The following is a 16037-nucleotide window of genomic DNA, read 5'->3' on the forward strand; positions in this document are numbered from 1 at the left end:
CCATCAGGCTCTATTGGACCAGCAAACCTGGTCCCCACCTTCTTTTCTTTTTTTTTTTTTTGCCTCCAAATGATTTTGAGTTTTGTTCCACATTGTTCTCCCTCTCTATGCAGGATTTCCTACATCCCTTCCAAGTGGATGGCAGTGGTAGCTGGGCACCATCTAGTTCTTCTGGTCTCATAGTTGCATAGGTTGCAGATCAGATGGTGTACCAGTCGCTAGGACTGATTGTTTCCATTAATTTTGATTTTCTTCTCCTTGACGAGGAGAGACCCGTTGTTGCATCTAGATGGCAGCTTGCTAGCTTTTAAGATCCCAGTCGCTACTCACCAAAGTAGGAGGTGGAACAATGTTTTGTATAGTATGTTATGCCAATTGAGCTTGATGTCCCCTGCGGGTGTCTGATTTCTTGACTGTTGCTTCCATTGGTGTTGACCGTGGATCCAAGTAAAATGAAATCTCTGACAACTTCCAAGACAGCTAGTTCTAGGTCCTACTTAATCTTTTGAGCTTCAGGTTGCTCATCTAGCAAGTTGGAGGAAACAGTAGTATGTGTGTGCTATTCATACTGTGGTAGTAAGGTTGTGAGGATGCAATGATGCAGACAAGACACTCAGTGCAGCCCTGGCACTCAAGTGATTAAAAACTTTTGTTGTTAGCTAGGTGGAGCAGTCTTCCTACTCCCGGGGACCCCAAGCACAACACAATATGACCTGCGTGGTCCATGGGGTATGTGACAGTTGTGGTTGTATGTTAACTTGGTTGGACCATGATTCTGAGTGGTTTGTTTAAGCATCTGTGATGTGGTTGTTTCTATGATGAGATCTGATGCATATGCTCTGAGCAGCCAATCAGTTGAAAGGGAGTTTCGCTAGGGGTGTGGCCTGCTTCCAATATATAAATGGATGTCCTGGGAAAACTTGGGAACCTTCTGTGGATCTGGATCCTGTTGTGCTGCCTACAACTGTCCTGTGAGCCAACAATCCACTACTTTGCCTGCTGAGTTGGATTTGTCATCTGCTGAAGCCAGTAGCCTCTTTTACTGCCTGGAAGCCCCGAGTTTGTCAGCCCCTGCAAGCTGTGTGGGTCAGGAAAAACCTCCAGCTGATGGAACTTGGGACTTCCCGGCCTCTCCAACCATGTGAGGTATTTTCCCAAGATAAATTTCTCTCTTGATACATGTAAGCTTCGCTGTTTCTGCTTCTCTAGAGAACACAGACCAAGAGAGGGTGTTCTCTGGCTAACTTTCAGAAACAGATCACCAGGCCTATCTTCCTAGTTCCTCTTAGTCTGGAAGCTCTGCTGAAACCTGTCCAAAATCTGGCAACACGCAAGCCTCCACAGACGGGTAATGGGTGCGTGAGGGGCACTGGCCAAAAATTGAATCCAGGCCTCCTGTATGAGCGGGGAGAATTCTACCCCTACCCCAAGGTGGCTGTCATTTTCCCACAAATAGCATGATTATCATAACAATGGTGCCTTGTTAAAATACCCCTTATGTTCCAGGCAGCAGGCATAGGGGGTTTTGACCTGTTTGGCTGGGTTAATTTCTTTTTGCAGGGAGGGGAGGGCTGCAGGATGGTCAAGGGTGGCTTAGGTGCTAAGGAAGCATATTTACCCAGTGGGGTCACTAGGGAGGTGTGACCATACCAGGTGATACTGTCCGAAGGGGTGACACCAAAATGAATGACTGTAAAATTTTTGTGCAGTGTTTCAGCAGAAATTTATTATTTTTTAACTTTAAAAAAAATCCCTTTGAATTAGTTGTAACAACATAAATATTTACATGTATCAATATACCTACAAGGCTAACTTCTATACTAATTCCCTTTTTGAGCCTTCTAATGCCCTCTGGTCTGAGCTGTCATTATTGCCCAATTACAATGATCACATTCTCCCAATCACATGACCTCCTCTGCATGCACTACAAGCACAAGCCAATCACATGACCCCCTCTGCATGCACTACAAATGCAAGCCAATCACATGATCCCCTCTGCATGCACTACAAGGGTGAGCCAATCACATGACTCCATCTATATGTACTACAAGCATAAGCCAATCACATGACCTCCTCTGCATGCACTACAAGCACAGAGACGTTGTGTTTGTTGCTGCTGGCATTTTGATAGTTGCTGATTTTGTCAAATTTTCTAGTGTTTTAGCTACAATATTGTGGTGATTAGCATTTGTGAACCTAAGCAATAACTTTCTTGAGAATGAAGTTGTCACTACAGGAAAAGGAGAAAAATTTAAAAAAGGTTTCCTCTCAGTTAGTAATAATGTAACTAATAATATGATTCAATGTGGAAAGATTTTACAAAATGATTTTGAGTTTAGCGTTCATGATCTAAGAAATGTTACATTTAAGTAATTCACAACTATACTTATCACACATTACTTATAATTAAAATTGGTAATAAACATTGCCTTCAATATGCTGGATTGGCACAGCAGCTGCAGCAATGGGCTCAAGCATAGCAAGGGTTGTGAGGATGGTGCAGGACCGGACAGTGTTTTGTCCTGCTGTACACAGGGTCGCTGTGAGGTGGAACCAACATGACGGCACCTCACACTGGTGGTGTAGTGGCTGCTAACCAGAAGGTCAGTGGTTCAAACCTACCACCACTCTGCAGAAGGAAGACTGGACAATCTACTTCGGTAAAGATTTACAGCCTCAGAAACCCAATGGGGGTCACTGTGAGTTGGAATCAACTAGAGTGCAGTGAGTTTGGTTTTGTTTTTTTAACAATAAATAAACATCGCTAAAGGTTCTGTCCACCAGTTGTCTGTCAGTCTGTCTGACTAGTGGTATGCATGTTGATGGAAGCTGTGTCACTGGTATTTTGAGTACCAGCAGGATCACCCATGGTGCCCAGGCTTCCAGACTCAGAAAGACTAGGAAGGAGAATGTGCCGATCTACTTCCGAAAAAAGCTGGCCATGGAAAACCTTATGAATAACAGGGAAATGCTGTCTGATCCTGCAATGGAAGATAAGCCCCTCAGGATGGAAGGCACTCACAATACAACTAGGGAAGAGCTGCCTCTTCAAAGGAGAGTCGACCTTAATGACATAGATGGAACTAAAACTTTTGGGACCTCCATTTGATGTTGTGGTAAGACTCAAAATGAGAAGAAACCACTGTAAACATTCATTAATAATCAGAATATGGAATTTACAAAGTATGAATCTAGGAAAATCGGAAGTTGTCAAAAATGAAATGAAACACATAAAGATCAATATCCTAGACATTAGTGAGCTGAAATGGACTGGTATCGGCCATTTTGAATGTGACAATCCTATGGTCTCTTATGCCAGGAATGACACATTGAAGATGAATAGAGCCACATTCATTGTCACAGGGAACATTTCAAGATCTGTCCTGAAGTGCAACATTGATAGGATAATATTCACACGCCTACAGGGAAGACCAGTTAATACTACTAGTATTCCAATTTACACACCAAACTTTAATGCCAAAGGTGAAGAAATTGAAGAGTTTTACCAACTTCAGTAGTCTGAAAGTGATCAAACATGCAATCAAGATGCATTAATAATTACTAGTGATTGGAATGTGAAACTTGGAAACAAAGAAGGACTGGTAGTTGGAAAATATGGCCTTGCTGATAGAAACAATGTTAGATACTGCATGACAGAATTTTGTAAGACCAATGACATTCATTGGAAATACTTTTTTCCAACAACATAATCAACCAAAGAAGTGGACCTTGCCAGATGGAATACACAAGAACCAAGTCAACTCCGTCTCTGGAAAGAGATGATGGAGAGGCTAAGTATCATTAGTCAGAACATGGCAAGGGGCTAACTCTTGATCAGATCAATTACTCATGTGCAAGGAGCTCTGGTAGTATAGTAGGAGCGCTGGTAGCATAATGCCTAAGGCATTTAACTGCTAACCAGAAGGCTGGCGGTTGACACCCACCAGCCACTCCTTGGAAGGAAGGTTGGGCAATCTACTTCCATAGAGATACTGCCTCAGAAACCCAAGGAGGGATCATTATGAGTCAGGTCCAACTTAACGGCACATACCAACAAACAACAAATTCAAGCTAAAGGTGAAGAAAATTAACCCAAGTCCACAAGAGCCAAAGTATAACCTTGAGTCTATTCCACCTGAATTTAGAGACCATCTAAAGAATAGATCTGATGCACTGAATACTAATTGCTGAAGACCAGAAGAATTGAGGAATGACATCAAAGATACAAGGGCATTAAAAAGACAGGACAGAAAGAAAAGACCAAAATGGATGTCAGAAGAGACTTTGAAACTTGCTCTTGAATGGAGAGTAGCTAAAGTGAATAGAAGAAACAATGAAGCAAAAGAGCTGAACAGAAGATTTCAAAGAGTAGCTTGAGAAAACAAAGTAAAGCATTGTAATGAGATATGCAAAGACCTGCAGTTAGAAAAGCAAAAGGGAAGAACATGTTCTGCATTTCTCAAGCTGAAAGAACTGAAGAAAAAATTGAAGCCTCAAGTTTCAATATGGACCTATTCTATGGGCAAAATATTGACGACACAAGAAACACCAAAAGCAGATAGAAGGAACACACACAGTCACTGTACCAAAAAGAATTGGTCAAAGTTCAACCATTTCAGGAGGCAGCATATGATCAAGAATGAATGGTACTGATGGAAAAAGTTCAGGTTGTACTGAAGGCATCAGAGAAAAGCAGGGCTCCAGGAACTGATGGAATACCAATTGAGATATTTCAACAAATAGATGTTATGCTGGAAGTGCTCACACATCTATACCATGAAATTTGAAAAACAGCTACCTGCCCAACTGACTGGAAGTAATCCATATTTGTGCTCATTCCAAAGAAAGGTGCTCCAATAGAATGCAGAAATTATCAAACAATATAAATAATGACACAGGCAAGTAAAATTGTGCTGAAGATAATTCAAAAACGGTTGCAGAAGTACATCCACAGGAAACTGCCAGAAATGCAAGCTGGATTCAGAAGAGAATGTGGAATGAGAGATATCATTGCTGATGTCAGATAAAATCTGAAAGCAGACAGTACCAGAAAGATGTTTACTTGGGTTTTATCAACTATACAAGGGCATTTGACTGCATGAAGCATAACAAATTATGGATAATATTGTGAAGAGTGGGAATTCTAGAATACTTAACTATGCTTGTGAGGAACCTGTACATAGACCAAGAGGCAGTTATTCTAACAGAATGAGGGAATATTAAAAAAAAAACCAAAAACCAAAACGCTCACTGACATTGAGTTGGATCCTACTCATAGCAACCCCTCCTTGGGTTTCTGAGGTGGCATCACTACGGAAGTAGATTGCCCAACCTTCCTTCTGAGGAGTGGTTGGTGGGTTTTAACCACCAGCCTTCTGCTTAGCAGTCAAATGCTTTAGACACTATGCCATCAGATGGTTTAAAATCAGAAAAGGTGTATGTCAAGGTGGTGTCCTTTCACCATACTTACTCAGTCTGTACCCTAAGCAAATAATCTGAGAAGCTGAACTTTACAAAGAATGTGGCATCAGGAGGGGAGGACAAGGCATTAACAACCTGCAATATGCAGACAACACAGCCTTGCTTGCTGAAAGTAAAGAGGACTTGAAGCACTTACTGATGACCATCAAAGACTCCAGCCTTCAGTGTGGCTTACACCTCAACATAAAGAAAACAAAACCCTCACCACCGGACCAACAAGCCACATTATGATAATGGAGAAAAGACTGAAGTTGGCAAGGAGTTTGTTCCACTTGATCTGCAATCAACACCCATGGGAGTAGCAGCCAAGCAAAATAGTGTGTTGGGCAAATGTACTGTAAAAGATGTCTTTAAAGAGTTAAAAAGCAAAGACGTCACTTTGTGGACTAAGGTGTGCCTTCCCCAAGCCATGGTATTTTCAATCACCTCCTAAGATGACAGACTGACACAGCAGCTGCAATGATGGGCTCAAACACAGCAGCGACTGAGAGGCTGGCGCAGGACAGGCAGGGCTTGTTCTCTCGTACACACAGTCTCTATGAGTCAGAAGCAACGCGATGGCACTAAACAACAAAAGGTTTCTGTGTGGTCTGGTGCAGGAGGCGGTCCATGTGGGATGGTGATAGCATGGGTTTCCATGCAGGGTGATACCGACCCTGGCAACAACACTGTATCTACCCTTTCTTGCATGAAATGATGTAGCCACTCAAAAGGAGGGGAAATGATGTAGCCACTCAAAAGGAGGGGAGCAGGTCTAGCCAGAGGGCTGTGCTTACATGGGTTCTGGTGGTAAGAAGACTGCAGGTATCACAGGGGGTGAAACTTGGAAAGATTGGGCTGTGGAGTGAGGGGCTGGGAAGTGGGAGGGAGTGTGGAGTGGTGACTAGGGGAGGAGGTATGGGATTGGAGGGTGTGTGTGATGTGGGAGGGAATGTGTAATGGGAGGGGGAGTGGGGCCGGAGGGTGTGTGTGTGGGGTGGCACGGGGTGTGAGGAATAAGAGAAGGGTGTGTGTGACAGGAGGGGTGTGTGTAGTGGGATGGGGGAGTGTGTGGTGGGAGAGGTGTGTGTGGCGAGAGGGATGTATGTGTGGCAGGAGGGTGGTATGTATGATGGGAGGGGTGTGTGTTATGGTAGTGGGTGTGTGGGAGGGGTGTGAGTGACAGGAGGGTATGTGTGATGGGAGGGGTGTGTGTTATGGTAGTGGGTGTGTGGGAGGGTGTGTGTGTGACAGGAGGGTGTGTGTGTGAAGGGGGGTGTGTGTGATGGGAGGGGGTATGTGTGGGGGGGTGTGAGTGACAGGAGTGTGTGTGATGGAAGGGGTGTGTGTGTGATGGGAGGTTTGTGTTTCTGATGGGAAGGTTGTGTGTGTGATGGGAGGGGGTGTGTGTGATGGGAAGGTTGTGTGTGTGATGGGAGGGGGTATGTGTGGGAAGGGTGTGAGTGACAGGAATGTGTGTGATGGAAGGGGTGTGTGTGTGATGGGAGGGTTGTGTTTCTGATGGGAGGGTTGTGTGTGTGATGGGAGGGGGTGTGTGTGATGGGAGGGTGTGTGTGTGATGGGAGGGGGTGTGTGTGATAGGAGGGGGTATGTGTGGGAGGGGTGTGAGTGACATGAGTGTGTGTGATGGGAGGGGTGTGTGTGTGATGGGAGGGTTGTGTTTCTGATGGGAGGGTTGTGTGTGTGATGGGAGGGTGTGTGTGTGATGGGCGGGTGTGTGTGTGATAGGAGGGGGTAAATAGGGGGAGGGGTGTGTGTGACTGGAGGTGTGTGTGTGTGTGACAGGGTGTGTGTAGGGAGGGGTGTGTGTGTGATGAGATGTGTGTGTGTGATGGGAGGGGTGTGTGTGACAGGAGGGTGTGTGTGTGATGGGAGGGTATGTGTGTGATGTGAGGGGGTTTGTGTGACAGGAAGGGGGTGGGTGCGGGGAGGGGTGTGTGTGTGACAGGAGGGTGTGTGTGATGAGAGAATGTGTTTGTGATGGGAGGGAGTGTGTGTAACAGAAGAGGATGTGTGACAGGAGGAGGTATGTGTGATGGGAGGGAGTGTGTGTGACATTAGTGGGTGTATGGGGAGGGGTGTGTGTGATGATAGTAGGTGTCTGTGGGGAGGTATGTGTGTGTGTGGGGAGAGGTGTGTGTGTGATGGGAGGGTGTGTGTGTGATGGGAGGGAGTGTGTGTGTGATTGGAGGTGTGTGTGTGTGGTGGGAGGGGTGTGTGACTGTAGAGGATGTGTGGGGGGAGGGGTGTGTGTGACAGTAGTGGGTGTGGGGGAGGGGTGTGTGTGACAGGAGGAGGTGTGTTTGGGGAGGGGTGTGTATGACGGGAGTGGGTGTGTGACAGAAGGGGTGTGTGTGACGGGAGGGGTGCGTGTGACGGGAGGGAGTGTATGTGTGATTGGAGGCGGTCTGTGTGATAGGAGAGTGTGTGTGTGATGGGAGGGATGTGTGTGATGGTAGAGGGTGTGTGTGGGGAGGGGTGTGTATGATGGGAGTGGGTGTGTGTGGGGAGGGGTGTGTGTAACGGGAGGGGTGTGTGTGATGGGAGGGGGTGTGTGACGTCAGGGGGTGTGTGACGGGAGGGGGTGTGTGACGTGACGGGAGGGGTGTGTGACGTGACAGGAGGGTGTGTGGGGGCGGGGTGTGTGATGGGAAGGGTGTGTGACGGGAGTGGTGTGTGGGGTGTGGGAGATGGGGGTGTGGAGGGGTGCAGTGGGGGAGGGGAGTCTTCTCCGTGACCTAGGAGGCTGTGGCCCCACCCGTCCGTGGCCCGACTTACCCACAGTCCAACGGCCAGGACCACCAGGAAGTACAGAACGATGACCACAGTGTCCCAGGTTTCCGGTCTGCTTTGCTGGATGCTCCAGTTGGAGTTGGCACCGTACCAGGGGTGCTCCAAGGCCTGGAGCCCGCGCCTGGGGAGAGGCATGGCTGCCCCAGAGGCGACAACCGTTCTCCTTTCTTCAGTGCGCATGCGCGAAGCCAGAAGTGGCGGGAACTCCACACATTCCAGGAGGTGCCCCGGGGCTTTCTGGGTTGGGCGCTGGGCCTTCTGGGTCGGGCCTTCTGGGTTGGGGGAGGGGCTTCCGGGGCTTTCCCATGGGGCTTTGTGCCTGTCTTCCCCATGCCCACCTGTCTGGTCTCGGCTAGAAGCCCACCTTTTCCTGGAATTCTTTCATATAGGAGTAAAATAAAATCAATGCTTTTTTCTTTTTTCACTTTTATTGTGGTGAAAACATACAGCCCATGACATTCGCCAACATAACCACTTCCACATTGGTAGGTCAGGGACATTGACGACATTTTTCCTGTCATGGCACCATTATTGCTCTCCATTTCCAAAATATTCCACCATCATTAGCATAAACTCTATGCCCTGCAAACAAAAACTTCCCCTTTCCCACTCCCTCCTACCTCTGGTCACCAGTAATAATCTTTGGTTCTGTATAAAACCATGCAGAACTTAACATATATGACCATGAGACCAGAAGAACAAGATGGTGCCTGGCTGGCACTGTCAACCACTTAGAAAGGGATCGGGGCAAGAGATCCTGGACAGAGTGGGGGAACAATGTGGAACAAAACTCAAAAATCATTAAAAAAAAAAAGATAAGGTTTGTTGTTCTGATAGAGCCTGGTGAGACATCTGGGACTATGGCCCCTAGTTCCCCTTCAGGTCTGGAACTGAACTCACTCCCGTGGCTTCCAGCCCAACAACCCAACAACAGACAGGCATATAGGGTGAACAATTACATCAGGTAGATACACTCCTTGGAGAGATCAATCATGGAAGAACAGAAGAGCAGTGTTTGCACAGGGAGACAGCTCAGGGGGCGGGACACAGGGAAAAGGTAACTACAGGGAGGAAGTGGGAAGAAAGCTGTTACATGGTGGGGGATTGCAGTCAATATCATGAGACAAAATGTGTATGGAAAATGAATTTGCTCTGTCAACTTTCACCAAAGTTATAATAAAAATTAAAAAAAAAAAAAAAAAAGACGAGGCCTTAAACAAGAGACTGCCCCCTTTCAAGTAACAGCTTCTATGAGCATCAACACATTGCCAGATTGCTGGAACTTGATGGACCAGAGAACGCTTTGTATACTCCATGTTTGACATCAGACTGTGCAGACCCAAAGCTAAACAGGTCTTCAACTCCAATCAGACACTGTATCATGCATTGAACTATGTCTCCAAACTCTGTGTCAGCTTGCCTGGGCCATGATCCTGAGGGGATTGCCAGTTATGTAACGATTCCCAGTGATGGGATAAACCCATCAGTTGTAAGAAGATTAGTGTGCGATGTAACACCCTTAATCCCATCACACCCCGATTGCCACATAAGGGGTGTTTCCCAGGCATGTAGCCTGCAACACATTTCATCTTACAAGAGATAAAAGGAGACAGAAGGGGGCAGAGAAATGGGGTTGGGGCACTACCACCACCAAGAAAGAAGAGCCCTGTGCTTTCTTGAGTTTTGTTCCATATTGTTCTCCCACTCTATCCATGATCTCCTGGATATCAGAGAATATAGGTTCAGGCCCTATAGGTGGTTCAAACCCATCAGCCATTCCATGGAAGGAAGATGGAGCAATCTACTTCCGTAAAGATTTACCGCCTTGGAAACCCACTGGGGGCGGCTGTGAGTCAGAATCGACTCCATGGCAGAGAGTTTGGTCTTACAGAGCCAGGGACCAGGCCCTGTGTCAGGTGCTGGACCGCCACCTGTTACCGCCCTTAATCTCCACAACAGCTTTGCGACAGAGAAGTTCTGCTTCTCATTTCACAGATGCGGAAACCACGGTTCAGAGCGGGAACGTGACGCGGAGGCTGGTATCTTTACTGAAGCGGACTGCCACAGCGTTCTTCCACAGAGAGGCTGGTGGGTTTGAACCTGCGACCTTCAGATTATCAACTGCGGTCCGAGAGCTCCTTATCGTCCTTTAAAGCAAAGGAAGTAATATTATCCCAAAATCTGGGGGTTGGGATTTGAAAAGTTTAAACTAAAACAGTGTCACCTTGTGTATGCTTACATTAAAACCTGACGTGACACGGGCTGGAGAAATGGACGGTTCTCTGTTGCTCTGTGCCTAGCACCCTCTCCTGCAGTCTGGGCCGCGCCGAGTGACCATTTTCCTCGCTGTTGACTGGGCGCTGATTTAGTCCCGCAGCAGCTCTCCACTCCGTGGTGGGATGGGTCCAGCAGCAAGTGAACTTCCCTTCTCGCCCTGCTTCCAGGCACAGCGCCAGGGCTTCACACTCAGTGCGCAGAACCAGCGCTCCGCGCGCCCCCTCGCGGCTGTCCGCAGAATAACTGAAGGTCAGCCCCAGGTGATTCTGAGGCTGGGGATTTGGAAGTTGAATGTAGCAGCCACCCGGTGCCTTGGTGGGAATGGTGGAGGCAACAAGAACCAAAGCAAGCGGTCCATATTCAAAACTCCACTGAGCGGTGCTGGAGATCCTGGATTGAGTGGGAGAACCGTGGCGACCGAAACTCAAAGTCTTAAAAAAAAAAAAAAAAAAAAAAAGACCAGGTGTGCTGGTCTGATAGACCCTGGTGAGATATCAGGCACTATGGCCCCTGGTTACCCTTCAGGTCTGGAACTGAACTCACTGCCATGACTTCCAGCCAAACAACAGACAGTCAAATGGGGTGAACGCTTACATCAGGTAGATATGCTCCTTGGAGTGATCAACCATGGGAGAACAGAAGGGCAGTGTTTGCACAGGGAGACAGTTCAGGGGCCAGGAGCGCATGGGAGGGAAGGACACAGGGAAGAGGTAAATATGGGGAGGAAGTGGGAAGAGAGCTGTTACAGGGTGGGGATTGCAGTCAGTGTCATGAAAAAAATGTGTGTGAACTGCTGTGTGGAAAATAAATTGCTCTGTCAATGTTCACCCAAATCACAATAAAAATTTAAAAGAAGAAGAAGAAGCAGCAGCCCACTGGGTATAGGAGAGAAAGAGAGAAAGAAAAAGCCACTGAGTGTTGGAGCGATCTGGAGGGAGAAACAGAGGCAGAGAGCAAAAGGGCCCAGAGATGGTCCTCCTCTGGCCTGGACTCTGAGCTTTTGGCTGCACACACACGCTTCCCCACCAGGGCCAGGTCAGTCCCCCACTGAGCCTCCAGGAAAAATTTCCAAGTTCATTTCAGGCTGCCCAGACCAGGCACAGCCCACAGGGGACACCCTAGGTGGCAGGTGTTTGTTATTGTTCTCATTGTGGTGGTGGTGGTGGTGGTGATGATGTTGAGTGAACTTTCCTGATTCACAGACAACAGGAGATGATGACAGGGGTCCTCTCTACACATACACGCTCTGGGGCCCAGGCTCCTCTGCTCCCATCAAACACCTGTCCTTCAGATGAGGCCTTGGAAGTTTTCCAAGTCCTCTTCTGGAGGCCTGGCCAGTCTGTGACAACCTAACGGTCTTGCAGATGGTGTCCACTGCCCATCTGAGCCACAGAGAAATTTTTAAAGTCCACTTGGGGGCCTGGAAAATTCCGAGAATCTGGAAAATGTTAGTAGTGCCCGGAGAACACTTGTACTGTCAGGACAGTGGGTCAGGGACCAAGATAGAAACCATGGTCTAATTAGCATACTCCACAAAAATGTTGTTCTATATCCCACTGTGATGAGTAGTAACTGGGGTCTTAAAAGCCTGTAAGCAGCCATCTAGAGGCAATAATGGGTCTCTTCATCCAGAGCAAAGAAGACGGAAGAAAACCAAAGAGGCATAGAAATAGTTAGTCCAAAGGACTAGTGGACCATGGAGACCTCAGCCTACATGACCATGAGACCAGAAGAACTAGATGGTGTCCTGCTACCACTGTCAACCACTCAGAGAGGGATCAGTGCAGGAGATCCTGTATAGAGTGGGAGAACAATATGGAGCAAAACTCAAAATCATAAAAAATGACCGGGTTTGCTGGTCTGATAGAGCCTGGTGAGATTCGCAAGACTATATCACCCCTAGTTACCCTTCAGGCCTGGACTTGAACTCCTTCCTGTGGCTTCCAGCCAAACATTAGACAGACATGTGGGGTGAACATTTACACCAGGTAGATACACTCCTTGGAGTGATCAATCATGGGAGAACAGAAGGGCAGTGTTTGCACAGGGAGACAGCTCAGGGGCCGGAGTGCCTGGCGGGAAGGACACAGGGAAGAGGTAACTATGACGAGGATGGAGGAAGAGAGCTGACACATGGTGGGAACCGCAGTCAATGTCGTGGAACAAGATGTGTATGAACTGCTGTACGCAAAACGAATTTGCTCTGTCAACTTTCACCGAAATCACAACAGAAATCTAAAAGAAAAGAAAAGGGGGAGAGAGAAGGGAGCAGAGGGCGTGAGGGGACCTACTACCACCAAGAAAGAGTAGCCAGGAGCAGAGCATGTTGTTTGGACCCAAGGATGCTCCTGGGAACAAGAGACAAGGAGACAGACAGGCTTCCCTTATGGCCAGTGCCATGAACTTGGATGTCTAGCCTCCTAACCTGTAAGAGAATAACTTTCTATTTGTTAAAGCTGCCCTCTTGTGGTATTTCCATTTATAGCAGCATTAGAGAACTAAAGCACAGTCCAATGGTCTAACCGCTGTGCAACCAAAGCTCCTGGTCATGGGAAGAGGTGTGAGAAATGGCCACAGGGATGTACCCGCTACCAGCTTCCTCATCGGATGGGCTTAGACTGGACAGGTGCTGGAGATGGCTAGAGATGGTTGGAATTCCAAACTCACTGACGTGGCCATACGCCATGGTGTACCAGAGTCAGGGTTGAGCCCTGCCCTAGGAACACCACACGCCACGAACTGAGGAGGGGCTGGAGGGCTGTGACACTCAGCACTTCTCAGGGGTTCTGCTCGTGCCAGGAATGGCGGCTGGGTCAGGGCGGTCCTCTACCAAGACTCCCAGACTTCCTTCACTCTGAGAGAGACCAGCACTGTCCACCTCTTTCCCCGCCCAGAGGTCTGATCCCAGAGCCGCAGACCCGACTCGGAGTCCTGGAGGCACCAACAGCAGCGGCAGGACGCTTCTACCAGCGTCCAAGCTCCCGTTCCCCCAGCCCTCCTCTGGTTTCTAGGTTGGATAATAACAAAACCAAAAAAAAAAACAAAAAAACAAAACAAACTCACTGCCATTGAGTCAATTCCAGCTCAGAGTTCCAAGACTGCAGATCTTTATGGAATTCGATCACCCCATTTTCCATCCACAGAGTGGCTGGTGGGTTCGAACTGCCAACCTTCCAGCTAGCAGTCAGATGCCTTCGGCACTGCACCACCAGAGCTCCTGAATACCATTTCCTCCCAGCCCTCAAGGTAGGGGCTCTTCTGCAGATGACCCTTTGTGAATCTCTGAGTTATCTCTGCCTTCTCAGAATTGGTAAACTGGTTACCAGTTATCAGTTGCTGTGCACTTGGTTCCGACTCACGGAGACCATGTGTGTCAGAGCAGAACTGCTCCATAGGGTTTTCAATGGCTGTAAAGCAACTTCATGACGAGCAGAGAAGAGATTGGCATTGTCAGCGATTTCATCCTACTCAGATCCACAGTCAACACCATGGAAGCCGCAGTCAAGAAATCAGACAACGTACTGCACTGGGCAAATCTGCTGCCAAAGACCTCTTTAAAGTGCCAAAGAGCAAAGATGTCACTTCGAAGACTAAGATGCGCCTGACCCAAGCCATGGTGTTTTCAATTGCCTTATAGGCATGTAAAAGCTGGACAATGAATAAGGAAGACTGAAGGAGAGTTGATGTCTTTGAGTTGTGGTGTTGGCGAAGAATATTAAACGTACTATGGACAGCCAGAAAAATGAACAAGTCTGTCCTGGAGGACGTGCAGCCGGAATGATCCTTGAAAGCGAGAATGGCCAGACTTTGTCTCCCCTACTTTGGTCATGTTGTCTAAGGGACCATTCCCTGGACAAGGACATCATGCCCGGTAAAGTGGAGGGTCAGCAAAGAGGGGGAAGACCCTGATTGACTGACACAGTGGTTGTGACAATGACCTCAGCATAGCAACACTTGTGAGGATGGCTCAGGACCGGGAAGTGTTTTGTTCTGTTGTACACGGGGTCGCTATGATTTTGAACCAACTCAACGGTAACTAACAACCACCACCACCACCACTGTTTTTGCTGTTAGGTAACTGTCCTCGGGAGCCAGGAGTCCTTGCCAAAAGCTGTCTCTTGAGTTTCCTGGAGTTTGAAGCACGATAACATGCCCAATTACCCTCAGTTCTACTTGGTTTCTTATTTATTACTTTACTAACATAGTGGCTAAGACACTTGTCTGCTCACCAGAAGGCTGGCGGTTCAAACCCACCAGCCACTCCTCGGAAGGAAGGTTGGGCAATCCTACTTCCGTAGTGATACTGCCTCGGAAACCCAAGGAGGGGTCGCTATGAGTCAGGGCTGACTTGATGGCACATAACAACAACAACAACAACAACACTCCTGGTAATGCTGCCATGTTGACGCTGGTGCTATGAGTGTAACTGGCACGTGCTTTTTCTCCACACACACGACAATATCATAAGGCTAGCAACTCTCGGTTCCTCACTCAACTTTTTAGAATCTTTGTTATATTTAAAATGCTGATAACATTTGCCAATTTGTATTTGATTTCCTTCTCCTCATCTTACTAATTTTCAGCAGTGTTTTATATAGGGTAGATTTTAGTCTGGTATTGCTTACATAAGGAGCTCCAGTGGCACTGTAGACAAAGCAGTTGACTGGTAGCCAAAAGGTCAGGAGTTCAAACCCAACACCTTTCAGCGACAGAAAGATGAGGCAGTCGCTTCTGTGAAGACTGACAGCCTTAGAGACCCTGTGGTGCAGTCCCACTCTGTCCTCTAGGGGCGCTGTGGGTCGGAATTGACTTGATGGCAGTGGGTTCGTGTTTTTGTTACTGTTGTTGCCTTTTATTGGTTGTGTATGTTGCACTTGAGGCAAAGCATGTCTGCAGAACCCCTCCTGGAGCCAAGACACAAGAGACTGGAGCGAGACTCCAAGGATGAACAGGGACAGGTAATAATCGAAACGAAATTTTTATCGCTCATTTCCTGGCCTGTACCACTTAGCCCTCAGGGGATCTTAGAAATTCGGAGCAGCACTCTGGAGTGGACCTCGGGCGGAGGCACCGGGATGGTCTTCTTGGCCATCTGTTCCCGGATGCTGAAGAGTTTGCCGTGGGCCTTCTGGCACAGCTCAGCCCCCAGGAAAGCCTCCACTCGCTCGTGCCATGCTGAAAGTCTTGGCCGCCCCTCAGAGACGTCCTAGCCGACAGCCACAGGCTGCAGGGACGTGACAGGTAGTGGGGGATCAGGACACGCTCACCTCCCGGCCTTCACCTGGGCCCAGGGCAGCCTGCACCCCCTGTCCTAGCCCCACACCCTGGCAGGACATAGGTCAGAACCCTACTCTGGTATATAAGCTTTCTCAGACGGGAGGATATAGGAGAAGAACAAAATGTAACTTTTTGAAAAACGACATCTGGTCGAGAGACTTGACTCCACAAAGGGAGTGTAAAACATTAAACACAGGTTAAAACACTAA

The 16037-nt window shown here is 47.9% G+C and overlaps 1 protein-coding gene across 1 annotated transcript in view; it reads right to left on the reverse strand.

Moving 5' to 3' along the window:
* Positions 1–15565: 15565 nt before the first annotated feature.
* Positions 15566–16037, reverse strand: part of GSTT2B (glutathione S-transferase theta 2B) — a gene marked incomplete at its 5' end in the record, with an annotated part of 5930 nt that continues 5458 nt past the window's right edge. The window contains 1 exon segment of the mRNA XM_007957405.1: positions 15566–15775. Coding sequence (XP_007955596.1) covers positions 15566–15775 — 210 coding nt within the window.

Source organism: Orycteropus afer, unplaced genomic scaffold, assembly GCF_000298275.1.
Source record: "Orycteropus afer afer isolate SDZICR_OR568_19922 unplaced genomic scaffold, OryAfe1.0 scaffold00744, whole genome shotgun sequence".
Classification (NCBI taxonomy): domain Eukaryota; kingdom Metazoa; phylum Chordata; class Mammalia; order Tubulidentata; family Orycteropodidae; genus Orycteropus; species Orycteropus afer.